This window comes from Alligator mississippiensis, chromosome 3 (assembly GCF_030867095.1).
Source record: "Alligator mississippiensis isolate rAllMis1 chromosome 3, rAllMis1, whole genome shotgun sequence".
In the NCBI taxonomy this organism is placed as follows: Eukaryota; Metazoa; Chordata; order Crocodylia; family Alligatoridae; genus Alligator; species Alligator mississippiensis.
In genome coordinates this window covers 80,204,182-80,230,063 of record NC_081826.1, presented here as the reverse complement: position 1 = coordinate 80,230,063, position 25,882 = coordinate 80,204,182, and the positions used below count along the sequence as shown (strand labels likewise).

General features: G+C 44.2%; 1 protein-coding gene across 1 annotated transcript in view; it reads right to left on the bottom strand.

Moving 5' to 3' along the window:
* The window catches only part of CCDC178 (coiled-coil domain containing 178), a 381,945-nt gene that overhangs the window by 220,196 nt on the left and 135,867 nt on the right, over positions 1–25,882 (bottom strand). Inside the window, exons 15-16 of the mRNA XM_059724137.1 lie at positions 18,732–18,845; positions 1,224–1,369 (exon numbers count right to left, since the gene is read on the bottom strand). Coding sequence (XP_059580120.1) covers positions 1,224–1,369; positions 18,732–18,845 — 260 coding nt within the window. The remainder of the gene's footprint in view (positions 1–1,223; positions 1,370–18,731; positions 18,846–25,882) is intronic.

Genomic DNA, 25,882 nt, shown 5'->3' with positions numbered 1-25,882 from the left:
TGGTTCCTCAGGGACAAGCAGCAGCAGTGCAAAGTGCCACCACTACTTGTCCCCAGGTGCCTTGCAACTTACTATGGGTGGGTAGAGGAGGCTAGGACCAGCACTGTGCTGGCCCCAGCAGCCTTACCTAGGGTTCTGGGGGCCTCCTGGGGCTGCAGCAGTGGAGATTCTGCAGCATGGAGCCTGGCCGGCAGCCACAACTTGGCTCTGGGTGGCCCGTCTTCGCTTCTGAGCGGCACACACTGCCCATGCGTGCGCTGCTCTGCTTTTTTTTTTTCTGTGGATTTTTTGACCCCTGAATATCCAGGAGTCAAAAAACCTGTGGGGAAAAAATGGTGGAGCAGTGCACACATTGGCAGTGCTCCCTTGCGGCATGGACAACATCTGAACGTGTGGTATGTGGTGCCACAGACGTGTTTGCAGTGCCACATACTGCACAGCTGCACTTGTCTGGATGCAGCCAGAGATTTGAAATAGGAGGGAATCCATAGTGTTAAAAGCATTCTGACTTAATGTGTTCTGAATTATTTGCAATAGAAATATTAGTTCATTATTTTTCCATTCTCAAAAAAATAGCGAAAAACTAAGTGCTGGCATTTTCTAAAGGGTGCCTCAAGTCTAAAAAGGTAGAGAACTACTACTGGGGTTGCACTGACAATAAGAAAGTAAACATGACTGCAGAAAGGGAGCTGTAGTGTGCAAAAGCAAGGAAATCTTTTTTCAGGGCTTCCCCATCCTGTACTATTCAACACCAGCTGCTTTTCTTTGACATTGCACAGCAAGCTCACCTTTATCCTTGAAGGGTGAGCCTGCTGTGCAATCAGCATATATGGCCCTCCAAGGCTTGCGTGGCCTAAAAGGCAGCATACATTTTCAGTTCGATAGAGCCTTCTGAGACTATTTTCAGGACTCATCAGTCACAGTAAGTATAGGTCCACATTTTTTAAAACAGAGAAAAAGCAGAATGCAAGGAATCCTCCATTAATTAAAGATGCAACTGACCATGGATATTAGATTTTGGAAAGTAATTCTGATGCCTGAAATACCACTTACTAGGCTAACAATTTATCATGACTGACTTCTAAAAATGTGTAAAACTACAAATAATAATAATAAAAAAATACTTTCAAGTTAATGATGAAAACTGCATTATATAAGAGGCAATAGCATGTAAACATAACAACATACAAACTATCTTAAAAACTTTTACAAGAATCTCTTACCTTAACTCTATAAGCGATTTCTCTGTAGTTTCCATTTGTCTTTGCTTCAAGTCCCATAATCCATTTAATTCGCAAATTCTATTTTGGAAATTTTCAATATTATGAATTGTTTCATCAAGCTGAGTGGAAACATCTGAATATTTTCCCTAGAAATTATAAGCACAATACTGTGTAAGAGAGGCTGGGCTAGATTTCCAGATACTGTTTTTTAAGTGCACAGTTATGGGCAATGATGCACGAAATTGCATGCCCAAAGAAAAAACTGCTTTCAGAAGGGCAGTTTGAAACATTTAGTGCAAGTGGAATAATTATACTTCTGTAAGGCTTCACTTTTGCTGCACATCTAAGTTCCAGTTCCCCAACCTGTTGCACAAATCTCACCAGAAGATTTACACAAGGTTTGTGAAAGTGCTTATATTCTTGTAATTACATATCAAATAATATCTTCTTCCTTATAAACATATGTATCCCCTTTTGATTTGCAGCCTCACATACACAAAGAACAACAGCTATTTCATTAAGTAAACAATAGTTTGCATAAGCAAGAAAATCATTAGATGAGGTAAAAGATAAATGCCAATTCTGTACCCACTCAATTCAATTTAGAATTCATTTATTAGCATAATTTCATTCAATAATGTAGTTAAGAATTTTTAAATCTGTAAAATTTTCATGCTGTTTAATAGAAAATATTTTTCCAATTTTATGCATTAGCAAGTTGAATTGCAATATATTAAAAGTATTTTTATTTTTCAAATTTGTCTGCTTAAATTAGGCACCAAACTGCATGTTTAAGCAAGTACTTGAGCAACAAGATTTCAGGAGTACTGACTACATTTAGCTGTCATCAGCTTCAGTGGGAGCTGGGAGTGCTCAGTAGGGCCGTGCGAAGCTTTGGTCACTGATTCGATTTGGCGGAGATTTGCCTTGATTTGGAGGCTGAATCTCTGAATCCAAATCGAATCAGGAGACCCTTTAATATCTCTGAATCAAATTGGAACCCTCCAAATCAATTCACAGAGATTCGATGATCCAGACATAAACACAACCATAAATGTTTTTTCTACATATAGGCAGTCCTTGACTTATGACGGTTCGAGATCTGACAATCCACAGTTACGACATTTGTAAACTGACACCTGGGTTTCGAAGTCCAACACAGTTTCAACTTTACGACGCTGAAGGCAGGATGCAGGTCTGTCAGTGGAAGGGGAGGGTGTCAAGGGGGCCATCAGCTGAAAGAGCCCCAAACCACACACGGGGGACCCCTAACGTGGAGACTACGCAAGAAAGAAGAAAAAACAACACAATAAAAATGCTTACTTGCAGCAGGACCCACTGCACAGCCAGAGCGAATGAGGGATCCCGCGCAGGTTGTAAGCTGTGCCTTTATTCAGCTAAAGCTGGCCAGTGACATTATCGGCAATCACCAGCCGGCAGAAATAAAAAGGACCACCGGTGAAGGCTGGGGAAGGACAGTGAGAGTCAGTGGAGACTCTCAGCACTGAGGACGGCAGACGGGCACTGAAGGAGAGAGAGCCAGCAGAGGCTCTCTGTAACAATGGTGACTGGCGTGTGCAGGAGAAGGGAGAGCCAGCAGAGGCTCGCTGCACCGGCGAAGGATGACGTGCCCAGGGAGCAAGAGAGCCAGAGGAGGCTCTCTACACCAATGGAGAGTGGTGTGAGCACCCAAAGAGGAAGCCCAGCAGGGCTGCAGCAGGCTGCAACAAGAACAATGGCTGATTAGACTCAAAAGGACTGCGGGACGCTGGAAGCGGAATGCCTCGGACAACGTCGGGGAAGAACGATTCCGCAAACCACATTCGGCAGCATGAGGGGAGTGACAGCCCAAGAAGAGAAGGTGTGGCCATCCTTGGCCAAACAACAGGTCATCTCCCCTAGAAGTCCCAGGTACTGGGAATGGGGTTCCGTCTAGTAGGGATGAGGACGCAGATATTTATAGTGAGAGTGACGAGGAGGTACCTCTGTGCCCTAGCAGAAGGGCTAGGGTAGGAAATGAGACGGACCCTCCCAAATCCGTGATTTTGGTTTCATTCCTTTTTCTTTACCACCTTTTGGAGGGGTTGTGCGATAGGAGCAGCGATGCCAGGGGAGTCTCCTAGCTACAAAGGAAGTCCCTGTTTGACAGAACAGTACACAGAGTAAAGGCGCTGACAAAGGGGTTCCCTTCTGCCCTTTCTTTTTTTCCTTGGGTCATTGGTTAATTTTCAGGTTCCAGGCAGCTTAGGTCAAGGGGAAGACCAGTACAGGCCGGATAACAGATCAATTGAGCCACCCCAGGAAAAAAATGCTTGGGATACAACAGGCTCTAGAGGACATCAGGGCTAAGAACACAACAGCATTGGGGAAGTGGCCAATAGAATCCCGTGACCCGCCTAAGGTTGGCATGAGGCTGGGGTGTAGGGGAGGTGGAGCCCCACGGACAGCCACCTGACGATGACCCACCGCAGAGGAACCCCCGGTAGTTTGCCCCCCACCACTGAAATTACATTCAAAGTTGTGGCAGGCAAGTCTGGGGGTGGCCAACTAGGTGATAAGCATCTGCCTCTCAGTTTACAAGAAACCTAGGGACATCCAGTGCCGAGCATCCGGGCCAAGCCTGCACGCGACCAGCTTTTCGAGGCCAGGTGGTCACAGAGGGATAAGAAAAAAGCTGTGGGGGGGCAAATCAAGGCCCCTGTGGTAGGGTGAGGGCTGGAACAGGCGGTGGGGCAAATGCTGCCCAGTTGGAGCTCTACCGGGCTCTTGGAACAGGGACTATGCGTGGCAGGAGAAGACGCAGCTTGTCCGGCTGCTCTCCCGAAGCAGGCAGTGCCAGGGCTATGCTGGGCAGCTGCAGGAGAAGCCACGGCTCATCTGCCTGCTCCCGCGGCTGCCCCTACCGGGGCAAGGCAGGCAGCTCTGTGGCTGAGCCAGGCGGCCACAGGAGAAGCCACAGCCTGTTCAGTGGCTCCTGCCGTTGTCCAGGAGGGCATGGGGTGGGGTGGGGGAGGGACCCGTGACCCCCAGATCTGGTCTGGTCAGGGAGGGTCAGGCTGCGCTCAGGGCAGATCCAAGGGCACAACCCCCCCCCCCCCCACTTCCAGACACATGGTCAAAGCAGCATTGTGCCGCTCATCTGGGAGACATTTGCTAGGCAGCTCCTCTGGCGCTTAGTCGCTGCTGCTAGAACTACAGCTCTATGGTACAGTACTGTACCTGAACTGAAAAAAGAATAAGTCCCAGCACTGTACAGTATAGTACTTTACAACAAGTTCACTGTGCTGCCCATGCACTGTTCTGTTTCCATACTTTTTCCAAACTGCGCATAATAATGGCAAAAAAGCATAAATCCGGTGGAAGTGATGTTTCTTCTTCTAAGAAAGATATAACAATTACTATAGAAACAAAAATGAAAATAATTAAGAGGTCTGAAGAAGATGAGACCCCCAACTGAAATGGGTAGAGCTTTGGATATCCCCCGAACGACTATCGTGACCATCCTGAAAGACAAAGCAAGAATTCAGGAGCATGTTAAGGACTTAGCTCCTATGCAGTTAACTGTGATAACTAAGCAATATGTTAGACTTATTACTTAGGTTGAGAAACTGCTAATCATTTGACTGGAGGATCAAAATAAATGCCGTGTTCCTGTGAGTGTAGGCATCATTCAGGAAAAGACTAGACCATCATAAAGACTCCTAAAGAAACAACAGGGGGAGAGTTCTAATGCTGAGTCTTTTACTGCAAGTAAGGGGTGCTTTATGTATTTTAAAGCCAGGGCCAATTTGCACAACATCAAGGTCTCGGGTAAAGCTGCCAGTGCTGAGGACAAGGCAGCTCATGCTTTTCCTGAGACATTGGCTGAAATCATTGCACTTGGCAACGAACCTGGAAGTGGACTAGAAGCACTTCTGGTAGCACTTCTGATCCACTTCCAGGTCTGCCATAGAGCATGCGTGGGACCCCCTGCCTTGGCAATTGGTGCCTCCTGGGTCTGGGGGAGGTACCCAGGGTCCCCCCACAGCCAATCACCAAGCCAGAGGGGTCGCGGGGAGGGGGGGGGAGGCAGGTCTCCATGCGCTTGGCAGCGGACCCGGAAGTGGACCAGTAGTATTTCTGGTTCGCTTCTGGGTCCGCAGCCGAGCACATACCCCCTTCCCCCCCCATGCCCCTGTGGGATTTTCCATCTGCCCCACCATCACAGCATTCAAAAATATTTAAAGCTGTGTCTATGGCTGGATCACTGATTCTCTGAATCAGCATTGAAACTTCAGATTCGGCCGAATTGAATCAGGACCGTGAGCCGAATCAACTAATCACTGTCCCCCTATTCGGGCCAAATCTGAATACAATACAGCTATTTCGCACACCCCTAGTGCTCAGTATTTCTGGAACTCAGTGTTTATTTCATTACCTAAATAAAGATTTAAGTATTTTTGGACATACAAGGTTGAAAATTGCTCTTAAGTTTCTTCTCCTGTATTATAACCAGCTGGAAAACTTCAAGTAAGCAAACAGGAATCCTGACATTCTGTCTGTTTTTCCAATGAACAGACATGCTGCCTCTCAAATAGAAACTGATACCGCATTGTTTAAAAACTTAATATGAGCAACTGTTTTCACTAAATACCCTGTAACTCATCACAGATATGAAGGAGGTCTCTGCTGCATCCAAACAAAAAAGCAAGGATGTTTATGGTTACACACAGACTAATGAAGAATTTTATCTTCAAGTAAAATTTGAAGTCTCTTTCTAATTATACAGGTAAGTGACAATCAGGTAGATGAAGAAAAATTATCGAATGAAGAAAAATACATACATTATAAGCTTAAGAAAAATACATAAGCAAATACTGCTGCTAATATTCATAGTTCACAGAGTAACCAAGATTGCAATTGCCCCAAAAGGAACAAATCAAAACATGACACATCAGAGCTATAGAAAGCAATAAGCAGGTGGGAGTCTGGACTACCGAGAGTTATTTTTACATAAACCCATTTTACATGTACAAAACATTACAGAGAGTAATTCTAGTAATACACACTAATGGGCTCTAAATAGCAATATAAATGAGCTGAATTAAGGAGGAGGAAACATACTTCTTGATTACTTTTTTATATATATGTGAATACTGAATTACAGCCCTTTTAACTCATCAAACAAAAACTGCATCAGTCAACACACTCATACCTAACTTCCAGTATGTAGTAAAAAAGCAGACACACCTAGACTAGGGACTGACATTACACATAAACCGGTTGATGTGATCAGAAACTGGTTTAAACCTGTAACAGAACAGATGTTCAGTGCACATAAACCAGTTTGAAAAGGCTGAAACCAATTTGAGATAATCCTGGTTGAATATAGTATCAGACTTAACCAGTTTGGCTCAAACTGGTTTATGCAATGTCTGTCCCAGACTCCTTGGCCCCTCCCCATCTCCTTCCCTCTCACCACTTGCTGCTTAAGCAGGGATCCCTTCCTCCCTTCTTCCGCAGCATGGACCATAGTCAGCATGTGGTATGCTAGCTAGTGCTGTATAAGGCTCTGGCAGAGACTGCAGACACAGCAGGGTCTGCTGGCTTCCTCCTGCCCCACCCCGCCTTGCTGTTCAAGCAGAAAATATCCCCCTCCCTCCCTCCCATCTCTCACAGCACGGACCCCTGCCCCATGGACCCTAGGTATGTGGTGTGCTAGTTGATGCCAAGAGGTGTCTGTGTGTCTCCAATTTCATTGGGACAGGCAGGCAGATAGAACAGGGCTTTTGGAGCTAATCAACAGGTCACCCCGTAAGCTGTTTAAGAAGAGTTTGAAGTAATGGCAGAGAGGCGATTGTTTTGCTAATCAGGTGATAAAAGATTCTTATTAGCTTCAGGCTACCTTGCTCGCCTGTCAGCTTGCTGCAGACAGTCTGACAAGCAGGGAGGGAGACTGAAATGCACTTGCACCCCGCTCCTTGCCTCAGACTGCTAGCAAGGGACTGGGGGCTGACAACTCTCCTACCCCTTGAGCAGCCAGTGGGGAAAAGCCTGGGATAGTGCAGACAGACCTCCCTATTGAGAAAGTCCTGCTGGGGCCCGGCCACACCCTTCTCAGCTCAACTCTGTGCAAGGGAAGGGAAGGATGCTCTAGCACCCCCCAGGTTCCAGTCAAAGCCACTGCAGGCATGTGCCTGAATTTCCTCAGTCCAGAGAGAATGTCTGTCCAGTTTCCAACTGGTTCAGCTTAGCCAGGTTAGACAAACCTACAAAGGTTGAATCAATTTAGGCTCAGGCTTCCTGAATGTCTGTCCCTAGCCCTAAAGATAGTTGCTTCAGAGATCACTTCTTGACATACTCCCCTTTTTGTGCAAATGGTAGCCTGACACATGGTTTGATGAAAGGTGGTAAAGGAACCCCTGTCTTAGATGAATATTAGAAAAGTATCAGAAAAAATCCATCCAGAAATCAATGCTTTCATAACACACAAGACAAGGGGAGCATGGAAGCACTGAGATGTGGCAAGGGCTATGGGTACATGAAATAAAGGCCTCTATGTCAAGTCATGGAAATTATAAGTGTGTCCTGCAGGAATGTAAAATCACTAGGGGGTAATTAATGCAAATCCCTGGTTCAGGTAAACCATCTGGCGAAAGCCCCCATCCTCTGGTGGAAACTTCATACAATAAAATTTCTGTTATCCGGCATCTTACAAGCTGGCATGCCAGTTACTGGAGTATGCCAGCTTGTAAGATAAAGTGAAACTGGAAGTGCCCACCGCGGCACTTATGGCTTCTCTAAGCCCCATGACTCAGGGCAAAGCAGCCTGCGTTGCCAAGCCCCCATGGCCTGGGATGTAACAGACTGTGCGGGGCTGTGTGGGACTGGCCTCCCTGTCCCACGGGCCCTGCGGGCCCCGCGGGAAGGGCAGAGGGATGCTGCAGACACGGCACGAGAAGCGGCAGCTGGGGCCACTCAATTAACCAGCATATTTTGTTATCCAGCATCCCCCATTTCCGGGGAATGCCAGATAACCGAGCTTTTATTGTACCATGGTTTGAACTGTTAAAGGTGCTCAAACAATGAAATGAAAATGATAGAAATGACTAGTCTTCAATCAGGAAGACATTGCTCTCATTTAACCCAGAAGTGACATGACACAGTTATAATACAATTATTCACTCTGGAACAAAAAGCTGGCAGACTTGGATCATGTATCTGACAGGGCCCAATTGGATAGTATGCAGTATGTGGTAAGCTTAGCATGTGCATAAACTATTTAGTTTCTCTGTTATGCTTCTATCCTAAAATAAATTATGCTGTGTTTCATGAAAATGGTGTGGTCACCAATGAATGATACCATCCAAAAGGGAAAAAGAGTCAGACTTGTCTTAGAAGTCAGACTGGCTTAGGTGATCACACTATGTGGAACAGGACTTTAGCTTTAAACCTAGAGAGAGAACGCAAGTCCCCATACAAAAATATTTCTAACTAAAGGCCTGATGATATCAGAGACCTGGAAAGGATGCTTGTCAGGAGACCATTCACAGAGGTGGATCCAGGAGTAGTGCCAGCAGCACTTCTTTTTGGCTATGCACTGTATGTGTAGCGAGCAATCACAGCTCACATACATAATAGTGCAGCTCCTGCTGTGAACTCTGCATGTGTTGCAAGCTCTACAAGCTCACTGCTAGTTGGCACTGGCTTTGCCTGGAGTCCCTGGCTGAAACTCGTTTATAATAAACCTGGTTGAAAGTATGAGACTTAACTGACTTCACTGATTTAGGTTAAACCAGTTTATGAAACTTCTGTCCCAGACCCCTTCCTGGTTCAAGTTAAATCAGAGTCTGCTAGCATCCCACCATGCTTTCCCTGAGCTGGGCTGTACTGTCTGCTCCAGAGAGCAGGGCTGGTGCCACCCCTCTGCTCCCTAGTTGGAGCAGTAAGGGTCGGCTCACTGCCCCCTCCCACCCCCCACCACCCAAAACCTGTCTGGGGTCTGGGGCCTGGGGCCAGGGAGGAGGGTTAAATTCACTTTCACCAGAGCACACAGATGGAAGTGCTGAGTACGGAGTACTCAGAACAGTTAGTACAGAGTACTTAGAGCTGGCTCAACTGTGGACTACAAATACCAGAGGTACCTGGAAGCAGGAAGAGGAAGAGTTGAGCAATGCTGTGGAGTTCTGCTGGTCTGATACTGGACTGCAAATCCCAGAGACCTCAGGGGCAGCAGGAAGAGGAAGCAAGCACACTTCCCAGGATGCATTTATAATGTTCAGTTTATAGTTTTTTAGAAAAAGAACAATTCTTGTTTAATTTTTTATGAATTCAGTGCTACTACCCAGAGATGACTGTGGCATGGTGTGGGGCCCAGGGCAAATCAGCTTGAGCAGGGCTCAGACATGGTGGTAGCAGTGGGGAGGGAGGGGGTTGGCGAGCGCCCAGACACAAAGCTGGCCCGGCTCCGCAGAGTCCCCCAAAGTGCAGGGCCCGGGACAGTCACCCTGATTCCCTCACCCTCCACCCCCCCAGGAAGGCCCTGTTACTACCTTCTCTACCCCCACCCAGGAAGAGCAAATGCTGACGCCTGGCCATACCCCTCCACTCCAGCAGGAGTGGGGAAAAGCCTTGGAGTGGTTGGAAGGCATGTTCTAGCACCCCCCCAGTTTCTGGCTTGTGCCACCGTAGACATATGACTGCATTTCCTGAATCACAAGTGAATGTGTGCTCATTTGCTCATCGGTTCAAACTCTGCACCTTAGACTAACCTGCAAAGACTGAATCAATTCAGCCTTGGGCTTTTTGACTGTGTGTATTTAGTCCTGGGGAACAAGGGGTAATTTTCCTTCCTGATTCCAAATATGGTAATCAGTTTATTCCTCAGGGCAGGAGAGAGACTCATCAGCAAGACACCTCAAAGGTTTTTCCATACCATTAGGAGGACCATTACACCCCAACTGTGGCCAATGTCCAGTGCTTCAGGGGAAGTTTTGGGGGGGAAAATAACCTCTAGTTGTCAAGGAATACATTCAAAGGAAAAAAGCTATTCTTCCTGGCCCATACAGGCAGCCCACAAGCAGTTCTGAAGCGCAGGATTTATACAGTAGAAAACAGGAAAGCAAGTATTATAAGCACATTAAAAATTTAAATTGCTGAAGAATGAACAAAGCAATGAAACCTGAGGCAGAAAGAGCTCTCCCAAATACCTAGCGCACCTTTCTTTCTTGCAGATGCGGATTTCCCTGTAATCTAAACTAAAAGACAGGCTCAAAAAATTAACTCACTTAAGAATCCCAGCCATTGGCTCTTGTTATGCCTAAATTAAAGAGCATTTATTACCGATTATTTTCTCCCTGGGAAGGTACTTATGTGCTATAATTAAGTCACCTCAATCCTCTTTTTGATAAGCGAAACCATTTGAATTCTTTGTTTCTTGCTGCAAGGCATTTTCTTCAGCCCCTGAAACATTTTTGTGGATCTTTTTTGCCACCCCTGTAATTTTTCAGCATCTTCTTTAAAAGTGGAGGGTACTGGAAATGTACATAGTATTCCAGTGTTGGTATCACAACGAACATAGCCAGAGGTAAAATTTCCTTGTTGTTCCAAATCATGAATCCACTGTTTCTACACTGAAGGATCATGGTTTTTTGTGGGGGAGGGGGAAGGTTGTCACAGCGATGCACTGGGAACTCATATTGAGTTGCTTGTCCACTCTGAACCTTCAATCTTTTCAATTACTGCTTTCCAAGAGTCTGTCCCTGATTTTGCAGAACAGTCTGTACTTCGCATTTCTGGAGGAATAATTTTGCACCTGGCTGTAAAAAAAAAAGCCAGGGCTTTTTTGGAATTTCTCAAAACGATGTTTTTTTAGTTAAAAAAATCATTTTGTCAAAATCCTTTTTTTAGTTTTTACAGGAACAATTTGAATTAAACAGCATGAATTAAACTTTTTAGGGGGAAAGGTGTCGGGGGTGGGGGTGTAAGGCAAAGTGCTTCCCCTACTGAGGATTTTGAACCCTGCTGGGAGCCTCTAATCCCTGGCACTTGGCAGCCTGGCCAGAGTTTAAAGTCCACAGTGGGGAAGCTGCCTCATTCCACTTTTAAAGCTCTGGACATCAGGAATCACGAAATAATTTCATCAGCAAGATTAGGTCTTAAAATCTTCTTTTCTATAACCAAGTTAGTAATGCGAAAATAGGTCTCTCCTTGTTCCTCTGTACTTATTTCAGTACTTTAAGACTAAAGGACAAAAAAATTATGGTTCCAGGAATAGAGAATTCATCTGTTCCTACTGCTAGTAGAGCCTGATATCTGCTCCAATTATGGAAGCAAACAGGTCTATTACTGACATTTTCCACATCCTGATCCAACCCTGATAAAATAGTGATGAACTGAGTCTTCTCAGTTCCCTATGGTTTCCCTATAGTTTCTTTTAATGGCTCAGTTAATTGGGATTGATGTTTATTTTCCTGACTGGGTTGAATAACATACCTGGTTCTAAGATGGATAATGGGCAAGCTGTACTCTTCATCCTTCTTAGTTGGTGAAATCCTCTATCATTGCATTAGTGAAAGAAAAAGGACCAGAAAAGAAAAAGTAGATATGCCAGATGAATTGCTTTAGTTGAAACTGTTCCTTGCTCTTAGACCATTTGCCCTACAAAGACTTCTGATCTATATGGACTCCACCTACAGTGAAACTAGCAATTTATTACAGAGCCCAACCATAACCTGTTAGCAGATTTCTAAAGGGGGTGAGCAAACTGTGTCCCAAACAGACCAGATTTCATGACTTCTCCCTAGTGGAGAGTTTATTTTTTTAAACAGTGACATTTTGGTCTTATTGTGAGTATAGAGGCAAATACAGGTCTGGTACCAGATGAAAAGTTTTGAAAAAGTCCTTTCACCATCAATCTAAAGGACTTGTATTGCATCTGGATGGAGATAAGAAGAAATCCTGATAATTAATGAAAAAAGGACCAGTTCTTCAGAGTTTTCAAACCTGTTCCTGTAAGTTCTGATTATATACACCTATACATCATATTTTTTATACATTACATAAATAATGAATCTATGTTCTCAGAGCTAAATAGTATGTAGTCTTAACACTGAAACTATTACCTGTACCTCCCATAATGTTGTATACGTCACAAATTAGATATACTTTTTAGAGAATTTGGGGGATTTTTAAAAGATATTACAGAGATTTTTAATCCCTCCACCTGTGAAGGCAAATGTCTTACATCGTAGGTTGATAGCTGTGGACCACATCCAGCCTGTATAGGGATTCAATTAGGGATCCAGCCTGTATAGGGGTCCAATGTTTTACTAAGGTTGTGCCAATTCTCCAGCTCTTTCATCTGGTCCACATTTTACTAATGGTGCACCAATTGCTTCCAGCCGCTCCAGCCAGCTATAGTTGCTAGGTTGCCTTCCCTGATGAATGGCAGCAACAGTAATTGCCACAGCCATGGCAATTCAAATGCTGCAGCACAGGGGAATCCAAACAGTTTGTTAGACTAAACAGGAACCTGTGAACACATCGTCACAGGTGGTGGCCAGGTGTGGCAGGGCACTGGTTGTGCCCACCGTGAGGAATGCCCAAAAGCTGCGTGCCTGTGGTTCTGACTGGCCTGGAGGTGGGCCAGGGCTTGAGGAGCCAAAGGTCCCGGGGGGGGAACCACACCCAAAAGGGGAAGCAGTTCAGGGAGCTATGCTGCCTACTATGAAGGCGGATGAGATCGCCTGATGAGAGGAATCCAGGTGGGGTTCAATTAGGAGGATTCTGGGGCCCAGAGTGGGGGCCAGTGATTTATGATAACACCTAGATACCATCTGCAAGGCTTGGGCTGCGATGCAGGGAAGGAATGGAGCCGCAGATAGCGCCCCCTGGCATTGGGGCAGGAAATGGGCAGCCTTCCGCTTAATTACGTCTTTAATTAATTAACAACAAGGCATGGTGGGCAAGAAGGCAGGCGGGTAGCCCAGAAACAGGTGGGTGGGCCACTGAGAAGTCAGCCCCAAGCAGGCCCCGTGTTACACCAGGTGACTAGAAGAGGCAGGGCTTGGCTGCATATAAGCCCAGTCTCTAGGCTGGGGCCGGTAGTCCATGACTGCAGGCAGCAGAAAGAGCTCAGGACAGAGCTGGCTGCCAGAGAAAAGGAGGTACCCTGAGACTGGGGCAAATCAAGTCAGCTCCTTATGACTGTTGCTATTATTATGGCCCTGAGGGGATTTTTGGCTGAATATTAACTGGATGGTTAATCTTTTGTGTTCCAGTTATCTTTTCTGTATTTAAGTTTCATACTGGAGGACCAGGTGGTAGCTACAGGGAAAGCCTGGAGGCCACAGAGCAGGGTGCCAGGGGTGCTCTGTGTTTTGAGACCAGCTTTGGTCAGATATGTAGGGCTGAGGCCCAGGAACCCAGCGTCTGAGGCAGTGGACTGGGGCTGAAGGGGCTGTCAGATAAAAAGGGCTGAAGTTGGGAAGGTTGAAGCCCAGACAAGGGTTTTTGGAGTCTGAAGGGCCCAGTGTTAGTTTGGAGCCTGGAGGTTCCTTCCAAGTAGCAACAGAGTCATCTCTGAGGTATGGACATGGCTATGGGGGCAGCTGGAGCCCAAAATTATAGCCATAAGGCATGATTAAGGTCATCTTGAAGGGAAAGTGCACCCCATGGAGTTTGGGCAGAGTACCCCCGCAGATTGAGGTAGGGGTGAGTAACTAGCACTAAAAGAAGAGAAAACACCAAAGAAGTTACCCCAACCTCTGGAGGCAGCTTTCCCTTAAATATGTATTAAGATAAAGTTGAAGCAGGTGAGACAGTAGGTAGAGGAGGCTGGGGAGCACTGGCAGATGAGTCTGACCACAAGGGGAAAGTTGGATACTCCAAGCCTGTTACACTGACCAATTTCATTCTGCACATATAGTAGCACATGGAGGCGTTAGAGAGACAAACAAAACTCTTGGGTTAGAGGCCATATCCTTTATTAGACCAACTAAATAGTAGCAAAAATACATTCTCTTTGCAAGCTTTTGGGTCTAAATACCTTTCATAAGGCTGAGGAGGATTCAAAGATTGTAAACGTTCTCCCAAGTAGAAAAGAAACTTCATTTTTCACAGGGTTAGGTAGAGGGTGGAAGTTTTTCCCCCTGGATTACTCAGAGGAAAAAATCCAAGGGGAAAGAAACTTCCACCCTCTGCCTCCCCTGTGCAAAATGAAGTTTCTTTCCTACATGGGAGAATTCTTACAATCTTTGAATTCTCCTCAGCCTAACTAAGAAAGTTTGGACCCAAAAGCTTGCAAAGAAAGATTTTTTTTGGCTACTGTTTAGTTGGTCTAATAAAAGATATAACTTCTAACCCAAGAGTTTTGTTTGTCTCTGTTTCTTAGACCAACACAGCTACAACATATATCCCTGGAAGCATTAAAAGCATTTCTACCATACTCGCTAGTCAGCAAGGAGGATACAACTCTTTCTACTATGATGAAGAGGCAAGCTGTTTTGATTCAACTGCTAGGACTGCACTCCATATTGTTTTACAACTGAATGGACTTCTGTCTGCTTTACAATTTGCTACCTCCACTAGAATTATTTCTTTGCTTTTATATCTTTTAAAACTTGCAATAGCCAATATAAGGCTGCAAGCAGGACTAAATTCATCATCAGAAAGATCACAGCCCTAGAAACATGGATCAAAAATGTAGGCAACATTATGTGGAAGAGTGATCATTTGATTTTCTCTGATAATATCTTGTCTGGGTTTTTTTTCCCACTTAGACCTTTGTAAGCGGACTTTGTTCAGTATTCTTGTAAATAAGTTTCTTAACGATCAGGAACTCATTCTTGGCATCAGACAATATAGAGCTATCATTTTCTGTATCGTGAACAAACTGAGCAACAAACTCAGGCAGTGAAATAAATTTTCTCAGCTAGAAAACATGATCATCAAGAAAGTCAACTGTGGTTTGTCTGAGGGCAAAACCTCACCATACCTTCTTCAACAGTAGGTGATTGAAGTGCTTTCTGGCATTTCTGAAGATCCCTGAGAGATTTAATATAGGATGCCCAGTGAGTACGACGCAGCTTACTCAGTGTGGATCCAACTGAGTGCTGTACTAAGTGACACTCAAATATAGCTGTTGGTACTTTTTTATTTTTGAAAAACTTGAAAATGTTGTTCAGTTTTGACACCTGTGATGAGGAAGTTGCCAGATCTTCAGCATCATGAATGAAGAGCTGCATCACATGGGCATCCAGAAAACAAGTATGGATACTAATTTATCAACAAAGCCTAGGCAGCTTGTATGTTAGTACAATGGATTCTCAACTAGGACGTCATGGTACCCTGGGGTGCCATGTGATCCTTTTAGGAGTGCCACAGAGAGTGCACAGTATTAGTACTGGTAGCTGTGCAAACACCTACACATGACTCATAAGATAAACCCAGAGATTTCAAATAGGAATCCACAGTGCCAAAAACAGTCTGACCTGTAGTGGTCTTTCTGAGTTTTTTGCCAGAGAACAACTGCTCTGGTATTTTTTCATAGTCAAAAAAACAAGTGAAAACTATGAGCTGGCACTTTGTGAGAGGTGGCTTGGGTAACTGTATTAGTCGCACTGTCAGTTATAACTGAAATAATCTTCTGTAAACCCATTTATTGATGATATTTTTAAACTGGTGAGCAATATATTGGGTTGTGCAGCGATGCTCAGTTGTGCATTAGAATTAGTAAGTCTGAGTCTGGAGTTGTTACCATGAAGGTAACGACATCCTTCAGTGTGAATTCTGCTCCATCCACCAAACAGTAAGGACAAATGAGGACCTTGTGCAATAAGAACACTAACTCTCTTTTTCACATTTTCCAGTCCAGCATTTAGAACAGCTCCTGTAAGCCATTTGCTACTTGGAATTTTGCGAATTCAACACAATTAAAAAAATTCTAGCGCATAACAATTTTCAGCTAACTGAAATGGTATATTCTTGGCATAAATATCTCTGGCAATTTATACAAATCAAATTCATTTTTCTGGTCATCAGACATGTGATCTAAAAAACTCATACTACTAGCTTAGTGAAACTTTTCAGGAATTCTTGATACTGAAACACACAGAGTAGCAAAATGTTATTGGGCTATGTAGAAACTGAACTACCTTCACTTCCATTATCATTCGCACCTTCATTAAAAGACACTGTGCTTTGTGAAGATGTTGCTACTGAGGATGAAGTAGAAGGAGAATGTGAAGGAAAAACAAATTGTAATGCAGACCAGTTTATCCTTTCAGCTGTTTCTCCATTCTATCTGCATGTGTTACATCCTCAAAAGAACAGAACTTGCAGTGAGCTTTAACCATTTTTCCATGTACCTTTTGACTAAAAAGCTTTAAAAAAAAAAATGAGTATGGAGAGTTGTGGGATAGCCACTCTCACAGTATCTCTTGTATTCAATTCAACCTATAGCCTTCAGTTGTTTCTAACAGCTACTTTATCTCCTAGAAAACTCAAGAGTCCAGTGCTTCCAAGGACTTCCCAGAACAGATGGCCAGTCCACCTGGAAGGCCTTGGTAGCCCCTCCTCCCCACAACACCTGCACTGGGCCCAAGGGCACCTGTGACCTACATCAGATGACTGCTTCTGTACAGGTTTGCCTTCCTACTTCCTACTCCCTGAACCAAGTGTTTCTCTTCCTGTTTTGAGAGGCCTGCAGTTACAGCAGATGGCCAGCAGGAGAATCTTTTCCATGCTGCTGGTTCTACTTCCTCCCTCAGCACAGGCAGTTCGATTGTAGCCTCACAAAATCCAAGGACCTTTTGGTCAATCTCCCTTCTGGTCTTGGCCAATCTGTCCATTTACCTCACCAGAAAAGAGATGGTGGTGACATGGAACATGAGCAAATGCAGGGCTAACTATCTTTCTTTCTCCTATCCATAAGTGTCTCTGAGCAGAGTTTCACTGGGCGGCTCCTAAGATGCCTGTAGGGAGTAATGGACACTGGCTGGTCATTAACTTCTAACCTTCACCCTCATTTCGGTTCTGTCATTTGTCCCAGGGAATCTCTTGTTTGCACTTAGTAGTCTCCATCTAGCCTTTGAGAGGGGCTTGTAATTCCTGATGGGATTAATTTTGCTGTCACTACGCAACAAATAGGCCCTACAGTCACACATGGCTTAATAGAGGGAAAGGAAGGGAGGCAGAGAGATCTCAGGAAAAAAGAATAGGACACAGGATGCCTACTCCTAAATGGAGTGTGTGCATGCATGTCTCTACCTCTGAGTATCCCGATTCATGCAGAATTGAGGGGCAAGAAGCCCTCACCATGATGCAATAAAAAGGTAGGTTACCACTTACACAAGTAGAGTCTTGATTTCATGGAATATTTTGACTGTGGTCAAATAACAGGTGGTAAATTGACCAGTCAACTGATATTAATTCACCAGTCAACTAACTCGTTTGCTAACCCTACTTAAAACATCACGTCTTTTCCAGAAATACAATTCACCTTGAGAGAATCATATATTTTTGACTCTGCAAGGTCAGAAGTTGTACTGTCTCTGGCACCTTCCATCAACAAATCTGCATGATGGGCTGGGAGAAAACAGAGAGCCAAGGCAAGTAGTATTAGCATTGGAAAGAAGTACACTAGAGAGCTGTGCAGTCATTGGAACTCCGTGCTAATCCTTCAGCCTTCTGCAGCTATTTGAAGATCCAATGAAAAACACCTGGTCTCTTTTGTAGATCTCAAGCACTACAACTTGAAGAAGAGGAAAGAAACTTTGCCCTCCCACTTCAATGTAGCAACATGAGAAAATAATCAAGCCCTCAAATTAAGTTCTTCCTCTGTAGGGGATGATAGTCCAGAAGTTTTCCTCACCAGAACTACTAAATGCATAAAATAAAAAGACTACACTGGATAAACTAAAAACATTTTCTTTGTTTACCTATAAACTATATGACTCATCTCTGATACCATAATATCTATCTAAAGTTTATATACACTATAGTAATGAAAGGATAACAACAATGAAAATTCCTAAAAGAAAATGCTTGTTTCTTACAAATGCTTATAACCGTACTTATATAAAATGTAGTGTTCAGTAATAAAATTCAAATAATTCCCTTTGGTAGATTATACAGTTTAGTAACTAATATAGCAAATATAAGCCATCATTTACAAAAAGATGCCATCTGCTGAGCAAAAGTGCAATCAGCAGGCAGTTTCTATTACAGCCCAAATCTTTTTCTTTCTTTATTGATTTTCTCCATTGCTTTTCTAAAGCCCCCCAAGCAATCTCAGCCACTGTAGCAAATGAAGAAAGCGGAGGACTTCTCAATGACCTCAGTATCAATTCTGCTTTGTACTTTACCCTGTCTCAAGGCTATGGACCTGATAGGTTAGTTCAAGCAGGAAAGAGAAAATAGTACATGCAGAATATGCATATACATCTAAAGCAACTGAGTAGAAATGACAGGCAAACCTTTGGAATTAAACCTAGTTCAAAAATAACTTCCAGATATTAAATTATTCACCTGTGTATCACTTAATTGTTTCTGCACAATACTCTTTCTGTGCTCCAATTGTTGTTCTGCTTGTTTCTGCTGTTCATCTAGTTCTTGTATCCTTCGATTCAAATTGGAGAGTTTCTGGAAAATATATGCATAGAGAGATGTGTTAGTATGCAAAATAATTGCCCTTATTTCTGCAGAAATTATAAAATATATTAGCCATTAAATACTTTTCTTTAAAAGTTACCATTTATAAGTTCATTCCTATTTTCCCTAAAGCAACTATTATTTCATGTGGTTCATTCTTTAGCCATGCTGTACATTCAGGAGTTTGATTTCTGATATATTTTCAACTACATAACACATTTTAAAACAGACAAAATAGCTACATTGGTTCACATACTATATACTGTCATATAACAGAATATCACTGCTTCACAAAAGCCTTTCCTCCTCATGGTTCCGTGAGTTTATTTTGCCAGCTAATGAGTAGATTTTCTGTATTCAAAATGTGTATTTTGAATAGTTTGCATGAAAATAGCAGGAAAGAAAGAAAAAACACTTAAGGTTTAGTGACTACAAACTAACACAAGGAATACCACTTAAGACAGCCACAAAAAACTGGTAGAAGAAAATAATGTATTGAGATCTCTCCTTCTACATTGCTCATTAATCCAGTCTGTTATTAATTAGCATATGAACAAAATTAATTTTAGGTGTCTCATTTTGTACTAAATGTTTGCATCATAAATACAAAATATTACATTATCCAAGTTATTATTAATGTTTGCAGTAAATAACATTTGTAAATTACTCTGTTCATAAACAAAAATGTAAAATGGTAGTTACCTAAAGTTTTTACTTTGAAGATTTTTTAAAATTACAGGCTGTGTGTAACTACTTGCACTAAATAAAAACATTAATATTCTCATTCAGCAACAATACTTTTAACTTTTAATCACTCTCATCTCTTCTTTGAAATTACCAGCATCTTTTGCACATTATTCACATATAAATCAGCTTGTACAAACTTTGTTTCCAAGCTTTTAAGACCGAAACAAATGTACAGCTAAAGACAATGATACATAACTCAAACCACACCCCTCTAAGTCTCTAGAAGACTAACAATGTGATCTTTGTCACATTGTTTCTACTAAATTTTACTTGGGGAAGGGCTAACAACATTACTCACTGACATTAATACGTTGTTTTGAAAATACTATTAGCTATTAGAAATATCTTTTTTGTAATTTTATGGAGCCATTTTGATATATTATACCTGCATCAAAAATACACTATCATATCAGCAATTTTAACATATTTTTTACTTTTATTTTTATTGTATATTTGAATTGTTGCATAGCTGAACATGGTCCTGTGTGCTCCTGGGGCTTAGATGCAAGGGCCACTCAGGGACAAGGTGCTGTTCGGAGCATGGAGGTGTGAACAGAATCCAAGTATAAGCCAGGTCAGGAAGCTAGGAGGTCAGTCTGAGAACTGAGTCTGGGAATGAGCTGAGTTGGGGAGCTGAAGAATCAGGCAGAGTGCAGAGTCAGTGGAAAACCGGGCTGAAGAGTTAAACTGTGAGCAGATGCAATTCAGATGCTCAGTCCAGAAGGCCGTGGAGACAACCTATACAGTCAGGCACTCCCCTTAGCTGAGGGAACACCTGTGCATAGGATAAAATCAGCCATTTAGTCAACTGATCTGTTACTGTCAGGATCACAGAACAACCATTTGATGTGGATAGCTCTGTAATAAAGTACAAAGATATGACAGACTATGGCAGGCAGAGTGAGAAGGGACTGAAGGAGTCCATACAGTCTTTGACTGAGTCTCTTAGTTTGGGCACAAACATTGCAAGAACTGACAAAAGGCTGCATTGCCTTCCACGTCCATGGCCATCAAAAGTAGGAAAAGACCTACCAACTGATCTCCTCAGTTCCAAGGTAGCCTGCTAACTGGGGGTCATGACTTAGGTGAAAGAAGGTTGCCTCACCTGACCTGGTAATACATAGACCTTAACCCAGGTAAATATGACCCCATTCTGGACCTGGTATGGTTATTCAGCAAAGATGGCTTGCTCTTCTGGGAGCATTTTCTCTCAGATGGTAGCAAGAGGCAGAGAAAGCATGTCTGTTGGTCATGTGGCACCAATTAAGTTGTGGGGCTTCAGAATAGGCCTGGGTTCTGGTGGCTCTTGAGACGAGTCTATATCATACAGTCTTCCAACACAGGGTGTCTGACTTCCCATTTCTAGGCCTGGGTTGGTAAGCTGTGTTGAAACTGAATTGAGAGAAAAAGGAATGTCCACCAGAGTTGCCTCTGATTAAGTAGCCTTTCAAATGTATTCCAGCTTTCAATGGCCCATAAGAACCTGTACCTCATAGTATAGTCCTTCAAGGTAATGATGCCACTCCCTAAAAGCTGCTCTGATGGCCAAGGGTTTGTGTTTCAAGGTCTCATAGTTTTGTTCTGCTGGGGTGAGCTTGCAGGAAGAAAAAGGTGCAGGGGTGAAGGCCTTTTTCACACCCTGTTGTTGTGAAAGCACAATGCCTAGTGTGTCATCCCTACCATTGAGGCACAGGGCATAATTGTGTCCTTGAATCTCTCCCATGGAAACCTGGCTCGCATCAGCAGCATCATTCCTGATCATATAAGTTACAGCAACAGTGTCCCCCACTGTTGGGTTCTGGACTAGCAACAGTGGGGTAAAGAACCAGAGGGAGCAGCAAATACCTCTTCTGCTCCCTCCACTCCTGGAGCACCTACTGGAATTGGTAATGCTGGACCGCCCTATTCTAGTGGGCATCTGCAGCATAACAGCAGAAAAAAAAAAAAGAGATGCATAGGCAGTGGCAGTATCCTGCCAGAGATTTCTTAGTGTGATTTTTGCTGTCCAGGCCCAGTTGAAGTCAAACTCCTGCAGGAATACCTCTCAGTCCTGAAGGACAAGGCTGCTATGATCCATTAACAGGAAGGCCCAGTTGAGGGCATGCCCTTTCAAAAGACTTAAGATAAGGCTTGCCTGTTCCTTGTAAGTGTTGAGCAGGACTAAGAATAAAATGCAATACTGAATAAGGAAGCTCCTGAAGTGTTGCAGGTCCCCATCAAACCTTTTGGGTAATAAGAGACAGGCAGGGGATTCCTCTGGATGGCCCTGGAGTGCAGCAATAGCCTCCCACAAGCCCTCGTGCCTCCTCACACCAGTGTTGTTGGTTCTCCTGGTGGTACACTGCCTGGGATTGGAAGGACTGGCTTTCTGCAAGCAACTGCTGTACCTGGACTTCCAGTATGATGGGAAGAGGCTAACTGAGTCAACTGATCTGGTCTGGCCTGGGGACACCCCAAGTTGCAGCCATCAAGTTGGATGGGTACGAACACTCTGGCAGGGAATTATGTTTCATGCTGTCCCCTCTTCACAGAGCATTCAGTCTGAGCAAACTAGTGCCAGGTCACAGGCAGTTAGGTCAGGGGCCACTCAAGGAACAAAGTGCTGACCAGGGTCAGGAGGAGCAAACAGAATTCAGGTACAGGCCAGGTCAGGAAGGCAAGAGTTCAAACCAAGAACTGGGTCTGGGAACGAACTGAACCAGGAAGCCAAAGGATCACACAGAATGCAGTCAGAGGCAAGCTGGGCCGAAGAGCCAGGAGATCAGACCAGGAGCAGATGAGGAACATGAGGTAGAGGGAACAGTAAGGCAGTCTGGGATCAGGTCAAGCCCTGTTATTCAGACACACCTTCTTCTGGGTCAGGGATTTATATGGGAGGGAGTGATGGGTCAGCTGCTCTTCTGGCAGGGAGTGGGCAGATGCTTAGATCTGGGCGGAGGTTTTAGGCCAGCTTGCTCACCATAACTCATCAGTCGGAGAGGGGGCAGACCAGGACGAGCAGCTGTTCTGGGAAGGTCAAGGCCCCAAGTTTAAGGCCACAGCCTGGCAGCCACAGAGAAAGTAAAGGGTCTGGACTGACAGGTTATTTACTCAATAGTCAGCAAACTGTACTAAGAATGAAAACAAAGGTGAGTCTGCACAGAAAATTCTTTCAGTGGACACAAGGCTAAACAGTAGAATCCAACTGTAATTTGACAGCAAAAGATTGGGCTGAAAGAGGTCATAGAAGTTCTTATACCCATGGTTCAGTTTGAGAACCAAAATTCACATATCCAAATTGAAAATAATACGTTCACAAGATTTTTCTGAAACCTGGCTGTAGCAAAAGCATTGAAGGCATCAAGAAACTCTTGGGGCCAGTCCTCTACAACAGCCTCAGTTCAATGGCCAAGTTCTGTACTGACTAGCACAGAATGCAAATACTTCGCATTCTCTTTTGTAAGAAAGAAATCCTTTGGAGAAGTTCACACTATGATAAAATTAAAGCTGTGATCTTGAGAGACAATTCATGCTTTTTACTGCAGTTTAAATTCATGTTGTTTTCTGTCAGACATGTAAAGCATCATCTCTCTTCTCACGTATTCAAAAAAATATTTGGCTGGTACAATGAAAGCAAGCCTCTGCCTAGAGGCATAACATGGGCAAAATGTGCTCAAGGAAGTCTTTTCTTACCTTTCCTCCACTAGGCAACATTCAGGAGCAGCAGCAAGCAACATCATGGGCAATGTCACAGAGTGCAAAGTATTTTGGGAATGGTAGTTCTCTAAAATGGCTGTGAAACTCACTGCTGCTGGAGGGGATGGGAGATCTTGATCCCATTTTTTTGCCACTGAAGACCATGTTGGGAGGACAAAATATTGCTGATTTCAACAGCAAAAAACCCCCAAACAGGGTCAGTGCTCCCCCCAGCAGCAGCAAACTCCACTGACACCCTATGAAACTGTTTTCCAGAACACCTTGGATTCCATGACATAAATAGCCCATGCCACTGCAATATGCAACCAGAAAGTGCAAGATTAGCAAGGAAAACTGAAGTGCTGCCCCCTCCCACACCTTCCCAGCACTCTGAGCACATCCCGCTCACCCACCCTATGTCATGCTACTGTTTCTGCCTGCCTGTTTACACAATATATGGCAGTAGAATTGTCTGCAAGGCTTTGCACATTGACACTGATCAAAAGAAGGAAAGTTATGAAAAATCAGAGGAAAGCAAGGCTGGAAGGGACCTCACAAAATCATCTTAACCAGCCCCTACTTAAAGCAGGATTATCCACAACTAAACTATTGCAGCCAATTGTCTATCTTGCTCTTGAAAACTTCCAAGGATGGCAACTCCTCAGTTTCTCTAGGTCAGGGGTTATCAAACTTTTTTAGGGAGTGTACCCCTCCTGGTGGCAGTGGCCAGACACAGAGTGTGGCAGGTAGGGGGAGACTGCATGCAGCTGCAGTGGTGCAGGGTGGTGGATAGCAGCAGTGGTCGCTGCATGTGAGCTTCCCCCCCCCCCACATCCAGTCAGCCAGGTGGCACCTGTGTGGCCTCCAGAGGGAAGCCACTACCCCTGGCCTGCCCCCTGCTCCTGGGAGGCAGCGGCACGGGTGGTGAGTGGCAGCACTCTGTCCCCACCCATCCACACATACCCCCAGCACCCTTCCAAATACCTCCAGTTGACATCTCCTGCTCTAGGTAGCCTGTTCCATTGCCTGTCCACCCTCATAGACAAAATGTTCCTCCTAATATCCAACCTAAATTTTCTCTGCTGCATCTTGAGGCCATTTCTCCTAATCCTATACCCTGGTATCACAGAGAAAAGCCCATTTCCATCCTCTCTATAGTCATCTTTCAGGTATTTGAAGATTGTTATCAAATCTCCCTTCAATTTTCTCTTCTCCAAACTAAATAACCCTAGTTCTTGCAGCCTTGCCTCATAAGTTATGCCTCCCAGGCCCCTAATATTTTTTGTTTCTCTGTACTGGACTCTTTCCAAACTCTCCACATCCTTCTTGAGGTATGGGGCCCCAAAACTGAATAGGCAAAGCTTAAATCTAGTATACTGATGAGGTAGTCTTTTCAGGAGTTTCAGGAATATGATTTGTATGATCATCTAAATGAGAACTACACTGCATTACATCATCTATGGCAAACAGTATAGCAGGATGAGAATAGTTGGTGGGTTTCCTCATCCTTGCATAAATCTTCAGTATAATCCACTATAACAAAAGCTATGGCCTTTTGTGGCATAGTCTCAAAAGACTAAATGATTCTGCTAAGGAAAAAATCACAAGGCTTTCAACTAACACTGCATAGGCCTCATCACAAGTTTAGGACTGATGGGTGCTCTTTATTGCTTCTAAATAAGAGAAGGGACGTGTGTATCATAGGATCATAGAATCAGAATTGTAGAACCAGAAGGGAACTATAAGATCATCAATTCCGGTCCCCTGCCATGGGCAGGAAGTTATTGGGCTCAGACAAGCTCAACAAGGTGAGCCTGTCCAACTTCCTCTTGAACACCTCCAAGGATGGTGACTGCACCACATCTGCTGGGAGTGTGTTCCAGATTCTGGCGACCCTTAGAGAAGAAGTTCTTCCTTATATATAGTCTGAATTTACCCTCTATAAGCTTATGTCTGTTGGTCCTTGTCCTCCCTTGAAGTGTCTTCCTGAAGAGTTGCTCACCTAAATCTTGGTGTTCACCCCGATGTTCTTGTAGGTGGCTATCATGTCACCTTTCAGCCTTCTGTTACTCAAACTGAACAGGCCTAATTCCCCAAATCTCTCCTCATAGGGCCTATCCTCCTTGCCCTTGACCATGTGGGTGGCTATTCTTTGTACTCTCTCAAACTTATCCATTTCCTTTTTGAAGTGCGGTGCCCAGAACTGGACACAGTACTCCAACTGAGGCCTCACCAGTGCCAAATAGAGAGGGAGGAGCACTTCCCTGGCTCTACTGGACACAAATTGGCTGATGCATGCCAGGGTTCTATTTGCCTTCCTGGTGACCTCATCGCACTACTGGCTCATATTCATCTTCTGGTCAATCGTAACCCCCAGATCTCACTCAGATGCTGTGCCAGCCAGTGGGCCACCACCCATCGTGTAGTTGTGGTGAGGGTTCATAGATTCATAGATTGTAGAGTCGGAAGGGACCACAATAGATCGTGTCCGACCCCCTGCCCCTGGCAGGAAAGAGGACCGAGGTCAGTTGACCCCAGCCAGGTGACTATCTAGCCTCCTCCTGAAGACCTCCAAGCTAGGCGATAGCACCACCTCTCTTGGAAGC